At 49.9% G+C, this 22,498-nt stretch overlaps 1 protein-coding gene, 1 long non-coding RNA gene and 1 other non-coding gene across 4 annotated transcripts; 2 read left to right on the forward strand and 1 right to left on the reverse strand.

The window, feature by feature from the left end:
- Positions 1 to 4,898: 4,898 nt before the first annotated feature.
- ZNF135 (zinc finger protein 135) lies at positions 4,899 to 17,614 on the reverse strand. 2 transcript variants are annotated; one of them, XM_020899757.2, is made up of 5 exons: positions 17,549 to 17,614; positions 16,127 to 16,211; positions 11,754 to 11,880; positions 10,947 to 11,042; positions 4,899 to 10,193 (listed from the first exon to the last, which is right to left on the reverse strand). In XM_020899757.2, exons 2-5 carry the CDS (start codon positions 16,157 to 16,159, stop codon positions 8,476 to 8,478), a joined length of 1,974 nt encoding a protein of 657 aa, XP_020755416.1. In that variant the 5' UTR covers positions 16,160 to 16,211; positions 17,549 to 17,614; the 3' UTR covers positions 4,899 to 8,475. The 2 variants fall into 2 exon arrangements, with proteins under 2 accessions (XP_020755416.1, XP_020755442.1); XM_020899783.2 differs by lacking the exon at positions 10,947 to 11,042.
- LOC139030114 (small nucleolar RNA U13) lies at positions 5,754 to 5,858 on the forward strand. The gene has a single exon (XR_011482427.1). It is a non-coding gene; the product is annotated as a small nucleolar RNA U13 (small nucleolar RNA).
- A 790-nt stretch (positions 17,615 to 18,404) lies between the features above and the next one.
- On the forward strand, positions 18,405 to 19,486 carry LOC139029987 (uncharacterized). Its single transcript, XR_011482330.1, has 2 exons — positions 18,405 to 18,489; positions 19,135 to 19,486. It is a non-coding gene; the product is annotated as an uncharacterized lncRNA (long non-coding RNA).
- Positions 19,487 to 22,498: the final 3,012 nt, after the last annotated feature.

Below are 22,498 nucleotides of genomic sequence, written 5' to 3' on the forward strand. Positions count from 1 at the left end.
CCGCCCCCCACCCCCACCCCATGGGTGGGAGCATCCAGGCAGAAGCTGCTCTGGGTTTAACATCCACAGTTCAGGGCACGAGGATTTCTCTCTCCAGAACCTGGATGATGAGAGGGTGTTCCCGTGGACAATGGGAGGAGTAGGCCACAGAGAGGTCTAGGAGGACCTGGGGCCTCCCTCCTAGGCTGAGCAGCACTGACTGACCTGCTGCCACTGGTTGGGGTGGCCTCAGCCCTGGGTGGCTCCCCTCGGAATTGTGACCAGCTCCTAGGAACAGTCAGGGGAAAGGCCACTGAGGTAATTAAGGCCGTGAGATGATAAATCTGCATTATATTAAGCTGCTAGGTTTGTGGTAGAAGAGCTGACCCATTTGAAAAGACCCTGATGCTGGGAAAGATTGAAGGCAGGAGGAGAAGGGGATGACAGAGGACAAAGTGGTTGAATGGCATCACTGACTCAATAGACATGAGTTTGAGCAAGCTCTGGGAGATGGTGAAGGACAGGGAGGCCTGGCATGCTGCAGTCCATGGGGTCGCAAAGAGTCGGACATGACTTGGCGACTGAACAACAACAAAGCCGTGAGATCCAGTGTCCTCAGCTTTGCCTTCCCTTCTCCCAGCCTCTCCAGCTCCAGACCCTGTTTTTCTGGAACGGAGGACGTCATGGAGGGATCAGAGAGGCCGAGTGGAAGCCAGAGGGCACTCTCTCCCGGCTGCTCCCAGGCCCATCCACCCTGGCTTGTCAGCGTCTCCCCCGGCCACCCCCCCATCATCAGTGCACCCCCAGCCGCCCCAGGGAGGCCAGAGGAGGAGCAGGGTGGGCACCCAGGCCGTTGCCTCCCTGGGAAACAGGGATGAGCCTGGTCCTGAGCTGAAGTTGGAGGTGGGGGAATTTGAGCTCCCCGAGATCGGGAGGGGCTCTGACATGAGCCCCTGACTGCACGCTGCCCCCCGACCCACTGTGGCAATTGCAGCCTCCTCCCTGCCTCTCTGGCCGTGCCCTGTGTGCTCTTGGTCCCCCCTCACCCTTCCTGCTGCGTCTGCTCTCCTTGGGTTCCCGCTCCCACCAGCCAGGACTCCCGACCCCACCTCCTGTGTGGCTTTTGTCGATGTCTGCCCTGTCGTGGCCTTGTCACCCCGAGCGCAGGCCTGGAGCCCGTGTGCGGTGGAAGGACAGAGGAGCCTCCGGGGACTGAAGTCCTGGTCCTCAGCGCAGGGTGATGGGTGCTGTCTGGGGGCTGCTTCAGGCATCCGTCCTGGCATCTACAAGGGAGAGGCCGGGGTGCCGTGCAGCACCCTGTGTGCCTAGGACGGGCCTGGCCCCGAGAACGTCGGCAGTTCTGCAGCCGCGGAGCCCTGGGCCAGGCCAGGAAACAGGGCCCCTGGGCAGAACTAGGACGGTGCTCCCCAAGCATCTCTCTGTGGGCCTGATGCGGAGGGGCTGGCCTCTCTGGATCAAGAGCCTCAGGTGTGGCTGCACTTTTTCAGAAGCTGAAGTTTCCAGAGGTGCCTGCGTACAGGAGAGGGTGGCAAGGGGGACCAGCAGGACCCCGCTGGAGAAAGCACGAAGATCCTTAGACACCACCGCTGCGGGCGAGACCTGCCTCCACGGCCTCCCTGCTCAGCCTCCCCCAGTGCTGCTGGTCTCAGGAATCCTGACCCCACGGGGGCCTTCATTTGGGACCCCATCCTGTTTTAAAGACGTGCTAAATGTTTTTGACCTTGAACACATTTCCCAAGATCCTTGGTAGAGATCTCCACTTTGACCTCACTCATCCGCCCACCACCTGTCCTTCCCAAACGCTGGCTGCTGCAGTGATCTCCTGCCATGTACTAAAACCACCGGAAAACATAGGCATTTAAGAACAGCAGTGTTAGGCACTACCATTCTGTGGACTGACTGAGTCAGCCGGGCAGCCCTTCTGCTGGGCCATGTCACCTGGAGGCTTGAGTCAGGCTGGCGTGTCCCGGGTGGCCTCACTCAACCCCTGGCAGTTGGCGTTGGCCCTAGGCACAGAGCTCAGCTGAAGCGCTCAGCCTGGGCTCTTGTTCATGTTGCTTCACTTAGGCTGCCTCACGGTGGGGCAGGCAGCTGGGTTCAGGAGGGAGCACTCCAGGAGGGTAGGCACTGTGACATGGCAACCCGGTCTAGTGTTCTTGCCTGGATGATCGCATGGGCAGAGGAGTCTGTTGGGCTACAGTCCACAGGATCACAAAGAGTTGGATACAACTGAGTGACTAACACAGCAAGTACTGTTGTGCGGGTGCTTATCAAGCCTTTGCATCATGTGTGCTAATGTCCGGTAGACTATATAGGTCAAGTGGCCAAGCCAGTGGGGGGTGGGCTCGGGAGTAGCAGGGGGCGTACCCAAGGGCATAAATCCCAGGGGACGTGCATCGTTGGGGCCGCCAGCGTAACATTAGTTACAACACGGGTGCGTTGGCCCTTCCTAGTGACAGTCCCGGCTCAGACAGTCCATTGCCAGCGTCAGCTCGCAGTCCGGGCAGACTGGCCCGACTCTCACGGCAGTAGGAGCCCTTCCACTTGAGCTTTTGGGCCAGCACTGGGTCATGTGGCCACTTTAGCGATAAGGTGGGCGGGGAGTGAGGGTCTTTCTTTCAGGCAGCCACGAGCTCAGGCACTCAGAGACAGGAAAGCAGATGGGACCCCCCTGGCCTGCACCACAGCCCTCAGCAACTGTGATCCTGCCCGAGTCCTCAGCTCCCTCAGTTCATCGATGATGGCATGCCCTTGCCCACTCCTCCCTGCTTGTCCAGACCCTTCATCCTCGCCCAAAACTGCTCCCGTAGCTGTCTCCTTCTCTGAGCTCCGTGAGTCAGGACCACTCACGCTGTGGCCTTGTTTCAGGTGGCAGGAAAGCAAAGAGAGCCTGTGAGATGCTCACGAGGGAAATTCTCATTTGCTTCTTGGGGGCACTGCCACGTGGGAGGAAAGCCAGCTGCAGAAGGTTCTGGACCCTCAGGAGGGGGACCAGGACTTCTCACCGTAGCCCGCAGAATGTCAGTCATCCACGAGCCAGCCAGGGGAGTGGCACAGCTGGGGAGAGCCCGAACATCTGTCACCCCAGGCACCCTGCAGCAAGGCCAGGGAAGAAAGAGGCCTCACGCAGAGGGTGTGGGTGGGCAGGGCCCCAGGGTGTCTCCAGCAGGAGCAGCTGCCGGCAATGCCACATGAAGAAGGCGCCTGCTGTGGCCGGGCAGGACCGGGCACTTCTAGTCACCTGCTGCCCTGCAGTACATGAATCTGGCTGGGGGTCGGGGGTCCCAAGGGAAGCCAGGGGCCTGCAGGCCCTGTGGGGAGACCTGTGGGGGTACCCACCATTTCACGGATCATCTCAGGAGCCACATCAGGAAGCTCCAGGTGGGCAGGGCTGCTGGAAACTTCCACTTCAGCTTGGCCCTGGCCGGGCACCAGGAGACCATGAGAGGAAAGAGTCTGTGCATCTGAGAGGGCACTGGGCCTCACCTGGCTGCACGTGGAGCCCAGACCGGGAGAGGCTCAGTGGGTCCCGGAACACGTGGAAGGTGACATTTACCCCGTTCACTCTGAGGCAGAGATGAGCCACTTTGCTATACGTGCCAGCACAGGACAGCTGCCTGCCTGAATGTTCCGAATCACACATCAGGTTCCTTTGAAACCCTTGAGTGGTTTCCTGTGGTGTCTGTGTGGGTGTAGGTCTGTCAGTGAGCTGACGCTGGCAATGGACTGTCTGAGCCGGGACTGTCACTAGGAAGGGCCAACGCACCCGTGTTGTAACTAATGTTATGCTGGAGGCCCCAACGATGCACGTCTCCTGGGATTTATGCCCTTGGGTACGCCCCCTGCTACTCCCGAGCCCACCCCCCACTGGCTTGGCCACTTGACCTATATGGTCTACCGGACATTAGCACACATGATGCAAAGGCTTGATAAGCACCCGCACAACAGTACTTGCTGTGTTAGTCACTCATTGTATCCGACTCTTTGTGATCCTGTGGACTGTAGCCCAGCAGGCTCCTCTGCCTACGCGATCATCCAGGCAAGAACACTGGACCGGGTTGCCATGTCACAGTGCCTACCCTCCTGGAGTGCTCCCTCCTGAACCCAGCTGCCTGCCCCACTGTGAGGTAGCCTAAGTGAAGCAACATGAACAAGAGCCCAGGCTGAGCGCTTTTCTAAATGAGCTAATGTGGCTAAAGCAGGTAGAACCCCAGAAGGGCTGTGAGGAAGCCCTGGTCTTGCAAACACAACTAAAGAGGGCTTACCCTTGAGCACAAGCCATCAAGAATGAAAGAAGACTCTGCTTTCTTCTAGGCCCACTTTAGCACCACCCACACATTGGAACATTGGTCTCTGTGCGAAGTGTATAATTGCCTTAAAGTGTGTAATCTGCCAGCTCTTGCTCCAAGTCAGCCTTGTCTCTGTTCCTCTTGGTAGAACTTCCGAAGGCTGTTGTTCAAGCAGAAATCTTGCCAGCTGTTTTGGCCTTTTCATAAACAGGTGATGTCACGTTCACGTCTGAATCCTCAGTAGTATACTATTTTCCAGTTTAACTCACATGTCTTTATAGGTATGGAGTGGCTTATGAAGGTCACAAAAACACTCAGAGCCTAGTAATGGTTTTCAAACCATGTGTTTCAGCCCATTAGTGAGTTGTGAAATCAAAGGTGACCACTGGCATTACAAAGTAATGACATAGAATAAAATAAGTCAAAATTCGTAATAAAGGCAAATACTGTTTTATGAAACTTTTCAGCCACATATCTAGATATGAAAACTGGATGCAATGTAAAATGTGTATTTTACTTGGCAGGGAGTGGGGAGGATAGTGATCAAAAACAGTGAAAACTCAAGTAAAGGTTGATGAGCTCTGTCTGAACTTAACTCCTTGGGCTGTGTAAGGTGATCTTTTGATTTCTGCATTCAGTCTCAGATTCTAGCATTGTTCATTTTCTTTTGCCTGTGCATAAACTTAACTGCTTTCTATAGTTACTGTTGCCTATTTCTGTCAGTTTTGGGGCACGAAGTCTGTTGTTGTTCAGTTGCTGTCATGTCTGACTCTCCAACCCCATGGACAGCGGCATGCCAAGGCCTCCCTGTCCGTCACTATCTCCCAGAGTTTGCTCAAACTCATGTCCATTGAGTCGGTGATGTCATCCAACCATCTCTTCCTCTGTCCCCCCCCCTTTCCACCTGCCTTCAATCTTTCCCAGCATCAGGGTCTTTTTCAATGAGTCAGCTCTTCACATCAGGTGGCCAAAGTATTAGAGATTCAGCTTCAATATCAACCTTCCAATGAATATTCAGGGTTGATTTCCTTTGGGATTGACTGGTTTGATCTTTCTGTCCAAGGGACTCTCAGGAGTCTTCTCCAGCAATACATTTCTGTTGTAATCATGCCCAAATCACAGGGGCTTAACATAATCAAGGATTTATTTCCTCATTCACATCCCTGTCTTGTAGTTGCTGCTGCTTGAGTGTTAGTGGGTTCACACGGAGTGTCAGAGGGTTTGTTTAGTCCTTAAGTCGTGTCTGACTCTGCAAACCCATGGACTGCCGCCCACCAGGCTCCTCTGTCTATGGGATTTCCCAGGCAAGAATACTGGAGTGGGTTGCCATTTCCTTCTCCAGGGGTTCCTCCCAACTGAGGGATTGAACCTGTGTTTCCTGCACTGGCAGGCAGATTCTTTACCACTGAGCCACCAGGGAAACCTGTTGTGTCAGAGGGTGCCTATGTTCAAAGGGACAGGGGGATCCTTTTGTAGTTCATGAGTATGATGATTGGGTGTTCACGCTACTGCGTGATATGTGCCTCCCTCCAAACCTTGTTACAACATCGGCACATTACCTTTCTGACATTAAAAAAAAAAAAAAAAGGGACAGGGGAAGGTAAAATCACATAAAAGGCAACCAGGCAAGATGGGAAATTCCAATGTGAAGGAAATGCTTACTACCCTCTGTTATGGACTGAGTCATGTGCTGCCATGCCCTTCCTCCCCAATTCATCTGTTGAAGCCCTAACCCATAATTTAGAGATAGGGCCTTTAGGGTGATAATTAAGGTTAAATGAGGTCACACAGGTGGGGCCCTACTCCCATAAGACTGGTGGCCTCTTAAGAAGTGGAAGAAAGAGCAGAGATTACTCTCTCTTGCCGAGTGTGCACAGAGGAAGTTACAGAAAAAGGTCTCACCAGAAACCAACCCTGACAGCACCTTGACCTTGGAGTTTCAGTCTCTGTAACTCCGTAACTCCATAAGTTGGACTTCCAGCCTCCAACAGTAAATTTCTGTTGTTTAAGCCAGCTAACCTGTTTGTTATGGCAGTCCAAGCAGACTAATACATGCCCCCCCATCATTGCCTGGGTTGATGAGCTTTGTAAATCAGTGTGAACCAGTGCAAATACTTGGAATACAAACAGCCCAATTTCTTAAGACTTACTTTGACATTTGTGTTTCTTGAAATGTAAAGACATGATGATTTTTCCTAAAGAGTTAGTGAGGAGTGACTTCCCTGGTGGTCCAGTGATTAAGACTCTGAGATTCCAATGCAAAGGGCATGGGTCTGATCCCCAGGTGGGGAACAAAAATCCCACATGCTGTGTGGCAGGGCCAGAAATAATTTTTTTTTTTTTAAAGAATTAGTTGGTGAGGGGTGGGGCAGGGGAAGGAGAAGGATGTATACATTGAGGCTGAAATCCTTCCTGGACCTTTGTGGGATACTAAAAGCAAGTGACTAGGATGTTCATTTACATGGAGTTAAATACCCAATTACAGAGGAACTATGACTTAAATTTTGGTAGAGTTATTCAAAGGAATAATAAGCATAATGATAATTAAGAAGACTGTGTGGCAACACGGAAAAACTTATTTCTAAGCATTGCTTAGTAAGTAAATTATAAATATTTATTTTGTTTTAACTATAAGACAGTGAATGTGGTCAAATCATAGCAAAAAAGTGTAAAACTTAAAATAGTTTTGTTAGAGTCATGGAATTTTAGTTATATTTGTTTTTGCTTTTAAAATTTTCTTGAAAATTATTTACTGGGTTTATATAAAATTCACTTTCCACCATTTTGAAAAAATTTCTCCCAATTACAGAAAACTTTAAAAAAAAGGGTGGGGAGAGAAAAAATATTTTCTCATGTTCCCAGCACATAGGAACTATTACTTTTGACTTTTCAGTGTACAGATGACTCATTCTTCTGTATACAAGATTTGGTATGTATGTCTTCAATGCATATATAAAATCTATGAGCATCATCACTATAAATGTCTTTCTTAAGTATCTTGAGTCAGGGATCAGTCCAGATTCATTGGAGTCGAAGCTCACACAGATGAGGAGTGCCTCTTTGGGAGGAAAAATGAAAAATTGCCAAGATAAAATTAGGTGTTACCCCATGCACTGTAGCCTGCCAGGCTCCTCCCTTCATGGGATTTCTCAGGCAAGGATGCTGGAGTGGGTTGCCATTTCCTTCTCCAGGACAGCTTCCTGACCCAGGGATCAAAACAGCACCTCCTGCTTGGTAGGTGGATTCTTTAACACTGAGTCATCTGGGAAGCCTCAAGATGGTGACTTAACAAAGATAAATTGTGAAACAGCAACATTTGAATTTCTAATGCCTTTGAGTCTGGTAGAAAATTTTATAGCAAGAACAAAGCAGTAAAAACCATCTCAGAATCTGCAAGACTCTGTGGAAGGGGCTCTACCTTTCAAGTCTTCCTATACAAATCTTTTCAGTTCCATTGCGTATAAAAATTAACTTATTGCCACATAATGCATACAACTACTTTAAAATGGTTATAGTACATGGATAATTATCATATGGCATTCACATTTGTGAGGCTGGTGGCCATGTACCTTGTTCAAACAATTACACACAAATCAGAAAATTTTGTGCTGAGATATTTGAATATTCATGATTCCATAAAAATGCCACTCTCATGTCTGGAACATTCTGCCATATTGGTTTTAGCAAATATGAAAGTCAACTTGCACTTTTCATAAGCACCTACCCACAAGAATGTCATGTGCAATAATGACAAATTCTGACTGCATCTGATTCTTTTATATGAAAGGCATTTGTTGAGTTTCTCACCACTTTGAAAATGTCTGGTTTAGAATATGGTGACTTCTCAGAAGCCACCTCATGTCCACTACATTTTTTCCATTTCTCCCTTTTGTAGGTTCTATAGTAAAGCATTGGTGGGCACTCATGGCTAAAGGTCCTCAACAGTGATTAACTTCACACTTCCCTACTGTCTGGATGACTGGCTGTCTGGGATAGATGACCCAGAGCTTGCTATTCCCACAGTCATTTCCATAAATGTCAACTCTGTGTGGGAGTCTTAGGGGTGTGTTGAGCACAAAGGCTTGTTTACAGTGTATTGTTTATCAGGAGTATGACTGGGTCAAATGTAGTAAGCGATGTGCTGTGGCTTAAGGCTTTGCTGGGTCCCAGCACACATGGAGTGGGTCTACCCAGTATGAGTTCTCTGGTGCTTGGTAAGGGAGGAGCTGTGTGTGAAGGCCTTCCCACAGTCCCTGCACTCATATGGCTTCTCTCCTGTGTGGATCCTCCGGTGCTGAGTGAGGTGGGTGCTCTGCCTAAAGGACTTTCCGCAATCCTGGCACTCGTAGGGCTTTTCCCCAGTGTGTGTCCTCTCGTGCTGGCTGAGCGATGAGCTGTGGCTGAAGGATTTTCCACATTCATTGCACCCATAGGGTTTTTCCTTGGTGTGAATCCTCTGGTGTTCTATGAGGAGGGAGCTCTGGCTGAAGGCTCTGCCACACTGATTACACTCATAGGGCTTCTCTCCTGTGTGGATCCGCTGGTGTTGAATGAGTGGAGCAAGCTGGCTGAAGGCTCTGCCACACTCATTACACTCATAGGGCTTCTCCCCAGTATGGATCCGCTGGTGTTTGGTCAAGGATGAGCTGTGGCTGAAGGCCTTGCCGCAGTCACTACACTTGTAGGGCTTCTCCCCCGTGTGGATTCTCTGATGCTGAGTGAGGTGTGTGCTCTGCCGGAAGGCCTTCCCACACTGCCTGCATGCATAGGGTTTCTCGCCTGTGTGTGTCCGCTCGTGCTGGCTAAGCGATGAGCTGTGACTGAAGGTTTTCCCACACTCATTGCACCCATAGGGCTTCTCTCCTGTGTGGATCCTCCGATGCTCAGTCAGGAGTGTGCTCTGGCTGAAAGCCTTCCCGCACTCACTGCACTCATACGGCCGCTCGCCTGTGTGTATCCTCTGATGCTGAATCAGTGGTGTGATCTGGGTGAAGGCTTTTCCACATGCCTGGCACTCATAGGGCTTCTCCCCAGTGTGGATCCGCTGGTGTTTAGTCAGGGATGAACTGTGGCTGAAGGCCTTGCCACACTCTCCACACTGGTATGGCTTCTCCCCAGTGTGGATTCGCAGGTGCTGGGTGAGATGGATGCTCTGTCGGAAGGCCTTCCCACACTGACTGCACGTGTAGGGCTTCTCACCTGTGTGCGTCCGCTCATGTTGGCTGAAGGAGGATCTAAAGCTGAAGGATTTCCCACACTCGCTGCACTCATAGGGTTTCTCACCCGTGTGAGTTCTCTGGTGCTGGATCAATGGGGCAATTTGGTTGAAGGTCCTCCCACACTGAGTACACTTGTAAGGTTTCTCACCAGTGTGGATTCGCTGGTGTTTGGTAAGCGCTGAGCTGTTTCGAAAGCCTTTTCCACATTCATGACATTCATAAGGCCTCTCTCCTGTGTGTGTTCGGTGGTGTTCAATGAGTGCTGAGCTGTGACTAAAGGTCTTTCCACATTCCTGACATCCATAGGGCTTCTCTTTTGCACAGGTTTTCTGTTGAGCATTTGAGTCTGAATTCTCCCTCTGTCCATGTGCTCCCCACATTGGGGCATCTTGCCTTTCAGGAGTCATTGGTTGAGTTGGGAGATCTGGCCTCAGACTCAAGTTTTCCCCACACCCATTCCCCTGCTGCTGCTCCTGTGTCGGTGTCTTCACAGGTGTGCAGGCTGCCTGCACCACACAGCTATCTGACTTCTCAGGGCCCTGTTCCCTGTTGCCTGCAGCATCTTCATCCTTAAAGTGCCACAGACTTTCCTGCAGAAACCCTTCTACCAGGGCACTGTTGGCTATTTCTTCAGTTACACCTTGCTTTTCAGTTGATAGCTTGCTTTGGGGTCTGGTTTCCAAATCTGAAAGAAGCAGAGAAATGGAAATGTCCCCTAATCCTGGTTCTGAAGGAAGTCTGTGTGTGTGGGGGGGGTGGTGAGTAGACAGAAGAATAAAACTTATAGTTTTGAAAGGTCCAAGGCACAGTGGCTTTGTCCACTAAAAAGTACATTTTTACAAATCAGGGAAGGAAGCACAGAGAATAATCACGGGTGGGGCACTGGTATAGGAGGTGTGGATGGGGTGTTCAGGGAAGCACAGAGAATGAGGGCAGGAGAGGATGCTGAGGAGAAAGCACGCATCCAGGGAAACTGTCAACAGATATCCTGGACCTGGAGTACCCCCGGCTCAGAGCAGAGCTCAATGGATGTGCTGAAGGAAGAAACAAATGCATTTCCTCCTCCTCCCTCCTGGCCCAGGGATCTGACTCTCTCTGTACGGCCATGGCCTCGGTGCCTGACATCCCCACCCTGACACTACACTTGCTTAAAAGTGTGACGTGGGCACCTTTCCCATTTGTTACACTCCAGTGAAAAGTTACATAGAAAAGGTCAAGCAAGATGTGGTTGGCAGAACAGAGACTCCCAAACATATCCACGTCCTCATCTCTGGAGGCTTTGAATTTGAAGTTACCCTTCTCACAGCAGAACAGGTGCTTGGTGAATGTTCCCTGAGAGACGGAGTAGTCAATTTGCTCTGAAGAACCAGGGGTGGGTATGGAGAGAGAAGCTGGGGGGTGAACAGGCTCCCCCCAGACTGCAGGGCTTTCATCTCACCTGGGCACACACCTTGGGGGCCTCCCTCGTCCGCTGCCCACAGCTCTGCCTCCTGCTCCAGCAGGGAGATGACATCCGGCTTTGGGAGCCAGTGTCCTGCTCAGGGGGAGACCCATGGAGTGAACAGCTGTGTCCTAGGAGCCTCCCTAACCCTCTGCCCACACCTTCAGTCTTCCAGGACCACGTGTCTGGGGTTCTGGGAGGACATGGTTGCTGTAAGAGCTTCTGCCCTCCCTTAGAGGCCCCTTCCCCCAACTCAGTCCTGACCCCATCCCTGGCCCCAGGGTGCCTATCAGAGCTCTGCTTCTTCCTTTGCCTTATGGCAACAATGACCAGTGTAGAGGGGACCTGGCTGCCAAACCAAGACAATCTAGGACCTTCTATGGGTGCCTGGGACACAGACTCTGCCTCTCCTGTTGGTCTCAAGCCTGGGAGAGGCACACTGTTAGCTGTCTCATCACCTTCAGAGGGGCCCATCTGTGAATGGAGGAAGAAAGAGGTATGGGGGGAGGAGGGGGTTCCCACCAGCACCAAAGGCAGATCCAGGTGTGCCCTGGAGTTCTTTGGTCATGGGACCAATATGTCCCTTTTACCCCAGGACTTTCTGCTTCTGGCATTGTTCACACGGATCCGTAGTTTGCAACCAAAACACTATAACTGATGTTACCTACACTAAAACAGTCGGGTCCCTGAAGCCCAAGTCACAGCCCAGGTATCCCCATTTAAGGCCTAGATGTACTCCCACTTTTATCCCAGGAAAATGAGAACGTGTGCTGGGGGCAGATCAGGGCACGAGGATGGCCTCACCCACAGAGACCAGGAGTCTGAAGGTCTCCAGCATCACATCTCGGTACAGGGTCCTCTGGGCCGGCTCCAGATGCCCCCACTCCTCCTGGGTGAAGTCCACGACCACGTCCTCAAAAGTCACTTGCTCCTGAAACATCACACACATGCATCCTCAGAGCCCCCAGCGTGGCCGTCAGGAGGAAGCAGCTGGTGAATGGGGCCCTTGGCCACGTAGGTGAGAGGGTCAGGGGATTTGGGTCAGGTTTCCTTTGGGGGGCCAGGAGCCCTGTTGGAGGAGAGACTCTTGAGATGAAAAAATGAGGGGTAACAGTGAAGAAGATGGTCGTCCTGACATGCTGGGGTCACAGGAAGTGTGCTTGCGTGGGTGTCCCTCAGGGAGAAGGCAGGGAAGGAGCACCTAGAAAACTGTCAGGCTGTTTCTCTGCCTCACCCTTTGGCCAAAATCATATCTGAGAGGTCCGTGATGTATACATAACAAAACAAAGCCCTCTTTAAGAGATAAGAGGGTCCATGCTGCCACAAGCCCATTTTCCAGAGACTGGGAGAACATAAGTATCTTGCCCAAAGGTATAAAGTTAGTAAGCAGCAAGTCCAAGGGTTGAATCTGAGAGATTTTATTAAGAATCTGTTTACCGTGTAAATTAAATTCAAGTACATGAAGATCCATGCATTAGTGGAACGTCAGTGTGGTAGTGGGAGCATTTCAAAGCCATGGGGCACACTGGGGCAACTGGCCCTTTGGGGGAAAAACAGTAGATCTCTACCTCACACCGTAAATAAATTTGAGAAATCTTAAAGAGATGAATATAAAAAAGGAAAAAGTTGGAAAAGTATAGACCATTAATTTAATAAATGGGTGGCACAGAAAGTTTTCACAAATAAAACATTAAAAGTCAGAAAGAAGAAAAATGAGTTTGGTAGGAAAAACTGTGTCTCTACCATCCCAGGATTACATAGCAAGGAGGAATTAGGATGGCAGATGGAATTAAGGTTGTTAGTCTGCTGACCTTAAAATAAGGAGGTTATCCTGGAATGTCCTCGTGAGCCCATTGTAATCACAAGGGTCTTTCAATGAGGAAGAGGTAGAAGAGTCAGCCTCACAGTAATGGTATGTGAGGAAGACTCAAATGGCGGAAGCTGTCTTAGAAGATGGAAGGGGGCCAAGAGCCAAGGAACGTAGGAGGCATCTAGAAGCTGGAAAAGGGAAGGCAGTGGATTCTCTCCTAGAGCTGCCAGAAGCAACACAGCCCTGCGGACGCCTTGATTTCAGCCTAAAAAGATGCATTTCAGACTTCTGGTCTCCAGAAGTATAAAACAATAATTTGTGTGGTTTTAAGCCACTCAGTTTGTTGGGATTTGTTACAGAATCAACAGGAAAATGATACATTCATCAATCAAAATTCATGATTTCTAGATGACAAAGTCTTTACAAGCTACAACGACCGTAACAGCAGAATGAATATTTGCAACATAAATGGAAGGAAAAGGATTACTGGCCAGCACATGCGAAGAACTGATAAATCAGTAAGTAAAAGGCAAACAACAGGACAGAGAGCCTGGCCCTTCTGAGAAGAGGGAGGCTGAGTACCCAGGCATGGATTACTTGCACAACTGGCAGGTTTTTAAAAATACATATAGTAGTTATGCTGGCAATTCCACCTCCCCATCCCCCCAAGAACCTCACTCCCTTGCTGCACTGTCTATGCATGACAGACAACTGGTAATAGCCTAGACGCCTGTCATATGGGAGCAGCCAGTTAGTTTCTCGAAAACCTGCAGCCAAGTGAACTTAGGAAGTCTGGGTCCATCGATTGCCTGTTGGCCATGGGGCTAAGCCAATTCCCTGAAAGACAAGTGAGAGAAAAACAGGCTCTGGGGGTCAGAATGGGAGTTCTGGGCCTTGGGGTTAGGCAGGGAACTTGCACCCTCCTATCTGGTTCCTCCTTGGACAAACTGAGATGGACCCCTGAGATGTCACAGCAGAATCGACTGAGGGAGCCCCAGGGGCTGGGAACCCCACGCCTCAGCTGCACCATCCACTGGTGTCCATATGTGCAGGCACCAGGCTGCACACTCACAAAATCTACTCAGTGCATAAACAATGCCTGAATACAAAGAGGAACTGTGGAGAGAAAGAGCAATGGAGAGTGGCTAGAAAAATGAAATGGTGGGGATGTCCAGGGGCAGGACCCCCGAGGACTGTTTCCTAGTCTTCAATTTTAAATATTGGGGTAATAGAAGTACCATATGATCCAGGAATCCTGCTCCTGGGTATATATCTGAAGAAAAAACAAAACAAAACAGTAATTCTGAAAGACACACGCACCCCAGTGTTCACAGCAGCACTATTTACAATTGCCAAGATGTGCAAGTAACCTAAGTGTCCATCAACAGATGAACCAGTAAAGACCTGGCACACACATGCACACCTACATACACTCCCTGGAATGCTACTCAACCGTAAAAAAGGAAATTTTGCCATTTGCCACAACATGGATGGACCTGAACGGTATCATGTTTAGTGAAATAAGTCAGAGAAAGATAAATACTGAACATTCTCTCTTATATATGGAATCAAAAAATAAACAAGTGAACAAACAAAAACAGACTCACAAAGAGAGAATAAGGCCAGTTTCTTCCATGATCAGGTGGGGAATTTAAGCTTTTTTTTCCAAGGCACCTGAGGTTTGGGCACTCACATCCTCCACAAAGAGATTTTCATATCACTGAAGCAAGTATTATGGATGGCCAGAGTGGAGGGCAGAGTTAAGAACTTGGCCATGTGGAGGGGGTGGTCAGGGACACAAGGCCACCCACTTCCTGGACCCTGGTCTCCCAGGCAGAATCCACCTCTGCTAGAGATTCTCCCACCAGAACAGCCAGTGGGGGGGGGCAAGGGCGGGGTGGTGATGTGAAGACTGGTGGTGGATCCACGTGGTGGAGATTCCAACCCCAGACTCAGGCGTCTTTGCACTGCACTCTGCCCCTCTGGCCTCATCTGCAAGTTGCTGGAAGCTCCCTGAGAAGGCTATTGGGAGGAATGAGGGAAGTCACAGGAATCGTGCTCAGGACTCGGCACATAGTGGTTGCTTTACCTGCAGACCCAGCTTCAAACTATGCTGAGGGCAGGGCGGGGTGGTTTTCTTTTCTCTCACCAACTCTCCCTGCTTGTTCCATACTTTCCAGACTCATTAGATCTTGCTGTTATCTGAAGAGTCCTACTGAGCACAGGTCTGGACACTGCAGGGGCCGTGGAGACAAGACACACACACACACACACACACACACACACACACACACACTGCCTCCTGCTGCTGTGTGCTAGCTGCTGGGTTGGGGAGAGAGCAAAAATGCAAACCCCAGAAAGGCTCAGTGCTCTGGGGAAAGTGGGAGGGATGCTGCTGCAGCAGCGGCAGAGGGACCTGGAGGAAGAGGCACAAAGGAGCAGGACATATGTGGGGCTCTGGGGCCTCAGGGTCGGAGTTCAGGTCCAGCTCGACCAGTCCCAGCTGTGTCACTTGCCCCTGCACCTTGGTCCCTCCTCATCCAACCTCATGGGACTGATATGGAGGTTGAACCTGGTGAAACGTGTCCAGCACTGACCAGGGTTCAGAACACTCAGTCTTCACCCATTCTCCGTATGCCTACTGTGTGCCAGTCCTTTGCACATGGTAAAAATGACCAGAACTGCTTCCCAAGGCCTCAGGCCCCTGCAGCTGGCCTAGGAGACCTGGCTCTCCGTCTTCCTGCCACACATGTGCCTGGTCTAAGTGCCCGGTGCGGTCCCACCCCCAGGCCTCTGCTCCTGCTATCCCCTCCGCCTGCAGCATTCTGCCTGTGGGCTCGACCCCACCCTCTCCCTTCCTGCAGATCTCTGCCTGGGGGTCACGGCCTCAGGGAGGCCTCCTGGGCCCCAAGCCCACCCTCTTTGGGGCCTCGTTTCCCTGCCCAACACATGGCACATTTACATTCCCCATGTGCTCTGTGAGCCGTGGGGCGGAGATTTCTTGTCTGTTTCCACACCTGCAGCACCTGTAACAGTGCCTGCTTGCGGGTAGTGCTCAGTACATGTTGGCCAAGTGACTGGAGGTAGTGTGAGCTGGGAGAATGGACCCTGAGCCCTGTGTCGAGAAAGCTCCAGGTCAGTGGGGTGGATAAGCGATGTCTGCTAGGGTGGCACAGGGCAGGGGTTGGGGGGTGGGACCCAGCTGATCTTCTCAGAGTGGCAAGGTGAGATGTGGAGGGACACGGAGCTGAGGAAAGCACAGGCCGGGCCAGGGACAGAGTGATGGCAGAGGCCCCGAGGGCAGAATGAGCCTGGTGGGGACCACGGGTGGCACCTGAAGGCCGGGTGGGAGGGGCACCGTACTCACCGGGTCCCCGGCAGTGAGGAGCCCAGCAGTCATTCCCTCCTCCTCGGGCCTCTTGCAGGAATAGTCAGCTCCTCTGTAGGCAGTTCTGGGGGGAAAGGGGATATGAGAGACTGGGCAAGTGACAAGTGACGAATGACTCCCGGCCCTGGAAGGCCTGTGTGCATGTAGTAGGAACTCCGTGCCCAGGTGGGATGCAATAGGATTGCCTCTCCAGCGTGGCATTTCTTGAACTCCTGCTGTGCACCTGATGCTATTCCAGGCACTGTTGAAAGATGACCTCCCTTTCCCTTACTCATTCCAGACAGGGAAACGGATGGCCAAAGGGGCAAGGGGTGCAGCCCAGGTCGCACAGATGATTCCCAGGGTGATGACTCTGTTACTGTGCAGAAGGCAGAAAACCAGGCAGTACTGGGGTCTCTGGCACTCTTTGGTGTGCCTGTTTCTACAAAAGGTTTTTCTCTTATAAAATGAGGATGGTGACCCAGGACGGAGCTTACGAAAACTAAAATGTGAAAAGGAGACGTTCCCTGGTGGGCTAGTGGTTAGGATTCTGGACTTTCACTGCTGTGGCCTGGAGTTTAATCCCTGGTTGGGGAACTGAGATTCCATGAGCCATGCATTGCGGCTAAATAAATAATGACCCTGCCTATTGGCACCTGATTCTGCCCCAGCCACTCTGACCAGTTGTCTTCATTGTAGTTCCCTGGATGGGAGTTATAATATTCAGTGATGTTTTATGGGCTTATCATCCTCTCCCTGACTCTCCTGTGGCATCCAGGGCGGAGACAATGTTGGGGATATAGGACAGGGCCTGGCACCCAGAACATGTAAACACTTGCTTGTTTAAGTAATGAAGGAACCTGGATGGTGCCTGGCATGCAGCTGATGCTCAATAAGATTTTAATTTGTCTGTTTCCTGGGTCCCAAGTGGATAAGATCAAAATCTGTTGCTTTGGGTCTCCTTTACCTTTATTCTTTACAGACAGAAGCCCCTCAAGAAAGTGAGGTTCCACAGCTGACATGGTGGTGGGACCTCCTTCCCCACCTCCAAACCTCGGAGGTCTCGCCCAGTCCAGGGAGGAATGCAGGTTAGGCTGGCTCCAGGCTCTGAGGAGTCAGGCCAGCTAATCTCTAGGACTATGCTCCTGAAGCCAAAGACCTCAATCCCTTCCCTCAAAGCCGTGACCCAACCCCCGCCCCAACTCCTCCCCTCGGGCACTGAGACACCCCTCCCGAATTGGGCCCCGCCCACTCGGCCCCGCCCACACCGCCCACAGCGACCCAAACTAGGCCGAAGCAGGAAAAGGGATGTGACACGGGCGCGCGCGGCTATGTACACACCCTGGCCGGAGTCCCAGGGAAGACCCTGGACCCACGCTCCGCCCGGCCTCCCCTACCCCGGCCAACCCAAGCCTCACTTACCGCTGGACTGTAAGACAAAGACTGAGGCCGCCACGGAGCGCACTGCGCCTGCGTACCGACGCTGAACTACACCTCCCAGAGGGCGGCGCGCGCCTCCGATCGTCTTCCCGCTTGCCACGCCCCCTCCTGGGTGGCTGCGGTTGAGGGGCTCTGAATCCTGGCTCCGCCTTGTTTTCCACCCTGGGACCCTCTGGTTCCGCACTCCTTGGAGGAATGCCAGGAGGAAGGCCACGCCCGCTGCTGGCCGAGATTGCGCCTAGCTGGGCGGGCGCCGAACTACAACTCCCAGAGTGCGGTGCGCCCACCTCCGGTCGTCTCTCAGCTCGTCCCACCCCGCCTGGGGCTGAGGCTGAGAAGTTCGAGCCCCTCTGACGCCTCACTCCTGGGACTGGAGCGTGAGGCTGCGATCGCGTTGGTCTGGGAGTGCGCCTGCGCGGAGGGCGCCGAACTGCGTCTCCCAGAGGGCCACTCGCCGCTTCCCTGGGCGTCTATTCCCGCCCGTCGGGTTCTTCTGATACCCGAATTCGAGTCCTGACACCTCTGTGTCCCCATCATAAATATTCCGTGCCGCCGCCGCAGTGAGGAGCCTTTGATTGTAGCCCGGCGCTCAGTAGGTGCCAGTATTTAGTACACGGTTCTAAGAAACATGGATATTTGAAAACTGCTTTACACACTGCTTCGTAACTGTCAGAACTGCGTTTCAATAGCATCATAGTATTCACCCAGGTGGCGCTAGTAGTAAAGAACGTGTTTGACACCGCAGAAGGTGTAAGAGACGCGGGTTCCATCCCTGTGTCAGGAAGATCCCTTGGAGCAGGACATGGCAACCCACTGCAGTATTCTTGTCAGGAGAACCCCTTGGACAGAGAAACCTGGGGGGCTTCAGTCCAGGGAGCCGCAAAGAATGGGACAGGACTGAAGCGATTTAGCACCTGCACATGGTACGCAAAGCTTCCCTAGTGGCTCAGTGGTAAAGAATCCGCCTGCAATGCAAGAGACGCGGGTTTGATCCCTGGGTGGGAAAGACCCCTTGGAGTAGGAAACTGCAACCCACTCCAGTATTCTTGCCTGGAAAATTCCACTAACGGAGGAGCCTGTCAGGCTAAAGTCCGTGGGGTTGCAGAGTCAGATGCCACTGAGCATGAATACATTAAAAGTTGGCGTCCCCTCACATGACTGAATTCGCCATTTGGTGAACACTGGCCAAGGCCAACCAGGTGGCATGCCCAGGGTACAGCAGCCAAGCGTACAAGGTGAGACCGTTCACCATTCCCCCACTTGAGCTGGACTTATTTTCAGTAATGCATGTGAACATCCAGTGGAGCAAGGATCTAACCAAGGCTGAGCCACCACACCTGCCTTTGCCCTTTTAAGAGGGGATTGATGGATTCAGATGAGTTGGGGCTTGCATGATGGAGCTGAAGCTGAGAAAAAGTTTCAAGCCAAGGGCATCTTTTCTTTGACTGAAACAGCTATTTATTTGGAAAAACTCTGATGCTGAAAACAGCAAACAGTAAGAATTCTTATGTTAGGGGGAAAAACAGCTGGTGACATCTTTTTTTTTTTTTTTTTTTCACAAATAACAGGTGAAAAGATTTGGCTGGTTCGCACATGAGTGAAAGACTTCAAATCTTTTAACAGTGGTTGTTATGAGATGTGTCTGATGGCTCAAAATCGGAATGCTCTCATGATGCAAGCTCTAGTTTTTCTTTTCAGGTGTCATTTAGAGACTATAAAGGATCATATTTGTGATTGTCATACTGAAAGCTACTCTTCTGTCTGCTGAAGTAAGAAAGCTTTAAAGTGTTCATAAAATGTCTATTACCACTTCCCTCACCTGCAAATCCAAATGAAAAGACTGTTTTTCCTTTTTCTTTCACGAAATGTACCGTTTTCCTCCCCAGTTTCCCTTTACCAGATCAAAAGGCATGAAAACTTCCCATGTGGCACTAGTGGTAAAGAACCCATCTGCCAATGCAGGAGATGAGACGTGGTTTCAGTCCCTGGGTTGGGAAGATACCCTGCAGGAGAAAATAGCAACCCACTCCAGTATTCTTGCCTGGAAAATCCCATAGACAAAGGAGTCTGGCAAGCTACAGTCTATGGGGTCACAGAGTCAGTCACGACTGAAGCAACTTAGCATAAACTCTCTCATGATGACATCTTTGCTTAAAAAAATTGTTTTTGGCTGTGCTGGGTCTTCATTAATGTGATTTTCCTCTAGTTGAAGTGCATGGGCTTCCTATCGGGGTGGCTTCTCTTCTGTAGCATGGGCTCTAGGGTGTTGCTTTAATGAGTATTTTTCAATGAACTTAAGTGGCCATCAAAAGTACACAGGATAAACAAATTATGGTATAGTCATTCAATGGGAAACTATACAGCAGAGAAAATAAATGAAATTGAGTCTCACATATCAAAAAGGATAAATTTTGGGACTCTCCTGAAGGTCTAGTGGTTAGGAATCCACACTTCCACTGCAGGGGTCTGGATTCAGTCCCTGGTTGAGGCACTAAGATTCCGACAGGTAACATGGCAAAACAAATAACAATAACAAAAAGCCCTACACAAAGGTGAAAGGATAAGTCTTGTAATGATAAATTTATGGAGCAAAAAATGCAAGTTGCAGATGAAATTATATGCTTTTATATGAATGCAAAACATGCTTTGTATTATTTTGAAACAGACACATTATAAAGTTTCAGGAAACACATGGCATGATTCACATCTCATTCAGGACAGTGGCTGCCCCCAGAGGAAGGGGGGGTTGCTATTTCAGAGGGGAATGTTGTTCAGTAGCTATGTCGTGTCTGACTCTTTGTAACCCCATGGACTGCAGCATGCCAGGCTTCCTTGTCCTTCACTATCTCCTGGAGTTTGCTCAAGTTGGTGATTGTATCCAACCATCTCATCCTCTATCTCCCCCTTCTCTTTCTACCCTCAATCTCTCCCAGAATCAGGGTCTTTTCCAATGAAGAGAGGGGAACAAAGGGGTTTAGGCCTGCAGGTTGATGATGTTCTTTTTCATTTTTTCATTCAGCTTAGGAGTCTTTTCACAGGTTTCATTGAATCTCTTACAAATTTTTATGTCTTACATATTTTTCATAAAAGAAAAAGGAGCAGACATCTAACATTGAATTCCAGGCACATGAGAAACTGGATGCTGAATGTTGAACTGGTGGCAAAGCAGACCTGTGAAAGGGGAGCCTCTACATGGTCACCAGTTGTAGAGAAACATCTTGACTTTCATCTGGCGGGGGGGAGGTGGGGAGTGGTGGGGAGGTACTCAGAATCCCAAGTGTTGACCTTTGTGACTCTTAGAATGTTAGCTGGAGAAAATGAGTTAATCCTAGGATTTGAGAGCATGAGGTATTAGATTGGTGCAAATGTAATTGCAGTTTCAGACCATGAATTTTAAATCATTATACTAGGCTCAAAAATATCTTTATTAATCCAAATAGGAACCACTACAATCAAGATTTTGCCAGTGAGAAATAAGTTTGCTTATTCCTATAGTATAAAAATCCGTGCTTTAGGATTCAGTGCACTCTTGGAAAGCATTTTCTGCATCCTGCTCATTGTGGAAGTGGTTTTTCTGCAAAAAGTTCTCAAGATGCTTGAAGAAGTGGTAGCTGATTAGCCAGAGGTCAGGTGAATATGGCTGATGAGGCAAAACTCTGTAGCCCAATTCGTTCAATTTTTGAAGCACTGGTTGTCTGATGTTTGGTCAGGCATTGTCATGGACAACTGAACCTTTTCTGTTGACTAATGCCGGCTACAGGTATTGCAGTTTTTGGTGTGTTTCATACATTTGCTGAGCATACTTCTCCGATGTAATGATTTCACCAGGATTCAGAAAGCTGTAGTGGATCAGGCCAACAGTAGACCACCAAACAGTGACCATGACCCTTTTTTGGTGCAAGTTTGCCTTTGGGAAGTGCTTTGGGGCTTCTTTTCAGTCCAACCATTGAGCTGGTCGTTGCTGGTTATTGTATAAAATCCACTTTTCATTGCATGTCACAATCCAATCGAGAAATGGTTCACTGTTGCACAGAATAAGAGGACATTACAAAACAACAATTTTTTTTTGGTCAGCTCATGAGGCATCCACTGATTGATCTTTTTCACCTTTCCCATTTACTCCAAATGCCAAACAACCATAGAATGGTTGATGTTGAGTTCTTTGGCAACTTCTCATGTAGTTGTAAAGAATCAGCTTCAATGATGCTCTCATTTGGTTATTGTCAACTTCTGATGGCCAGCCACTACACTCTTCATCTTCAAGGGTCTTGTCTCCTTTCCAAAACTTCTTGAACCACCACTGTATGTTCATTAGCAGTTCCTGGGCCAGATGCATTGTTGATGTTGCAAGTTGTCTCCACTGTTTTATGATCCATTTTGAACTCAAATAAGAAAATTTCTGGAATTTGCTTTTTGTCTAACATCATTTCCACTGTTTTTGTTGTTGTTGTTCAGTCGCTGGGTTGTGTCAAACATTTTGCGACATCATGGACTACAGCATGCCAGGCTTCCCTGTCTTTCACTATCTCCTGGAGTTTGGTCAAACTTACATTCATTGAGTTGGTGATGCCATCCAACCATCTCATCCTCTGTTACCCCCTTCTCTTCCTGCCCTCAATCTTTCTCAGTCTAAAATAAATATAAAATCAACAGCAAGTAATGTCATTACCAAAAAAAAAATAAAATGAGAAATGTGCATTAAAATGATATATAACATAACCACATTTATTTAGAATGTATTCCAATATCAATATCTGAGCAAACTCCAGAAAAAGTGAAGGACAGGGGAGCCAGGCGTGCCACAGTCCATGGGGTTGCAAAGAGTCAGACTCGACTTAGCAACTGAACAACAACAAAAACAGTATCAGACGGCAAATTAAAACAAGCAAAAACTGCAATTGCTTTTGCAGAAAACTAATAACTTCTAGTCTA

Source organism: Odocoileus virginianus, chromosome 20, assembly GCF_023699985.2.
Source record: "Odocoileus virginianus isolate 20LAN1187 ecotype Illinois chromosome 20, Ovbor_1.2, whole genome shotgun sequence".
Classification (NCBI taxonomy): Eukaryota; Metazoa; Chordata; class Mammalia; order Artiodactyla; family Cervidae; genus Odocoileus; species Odocoileus virginianus.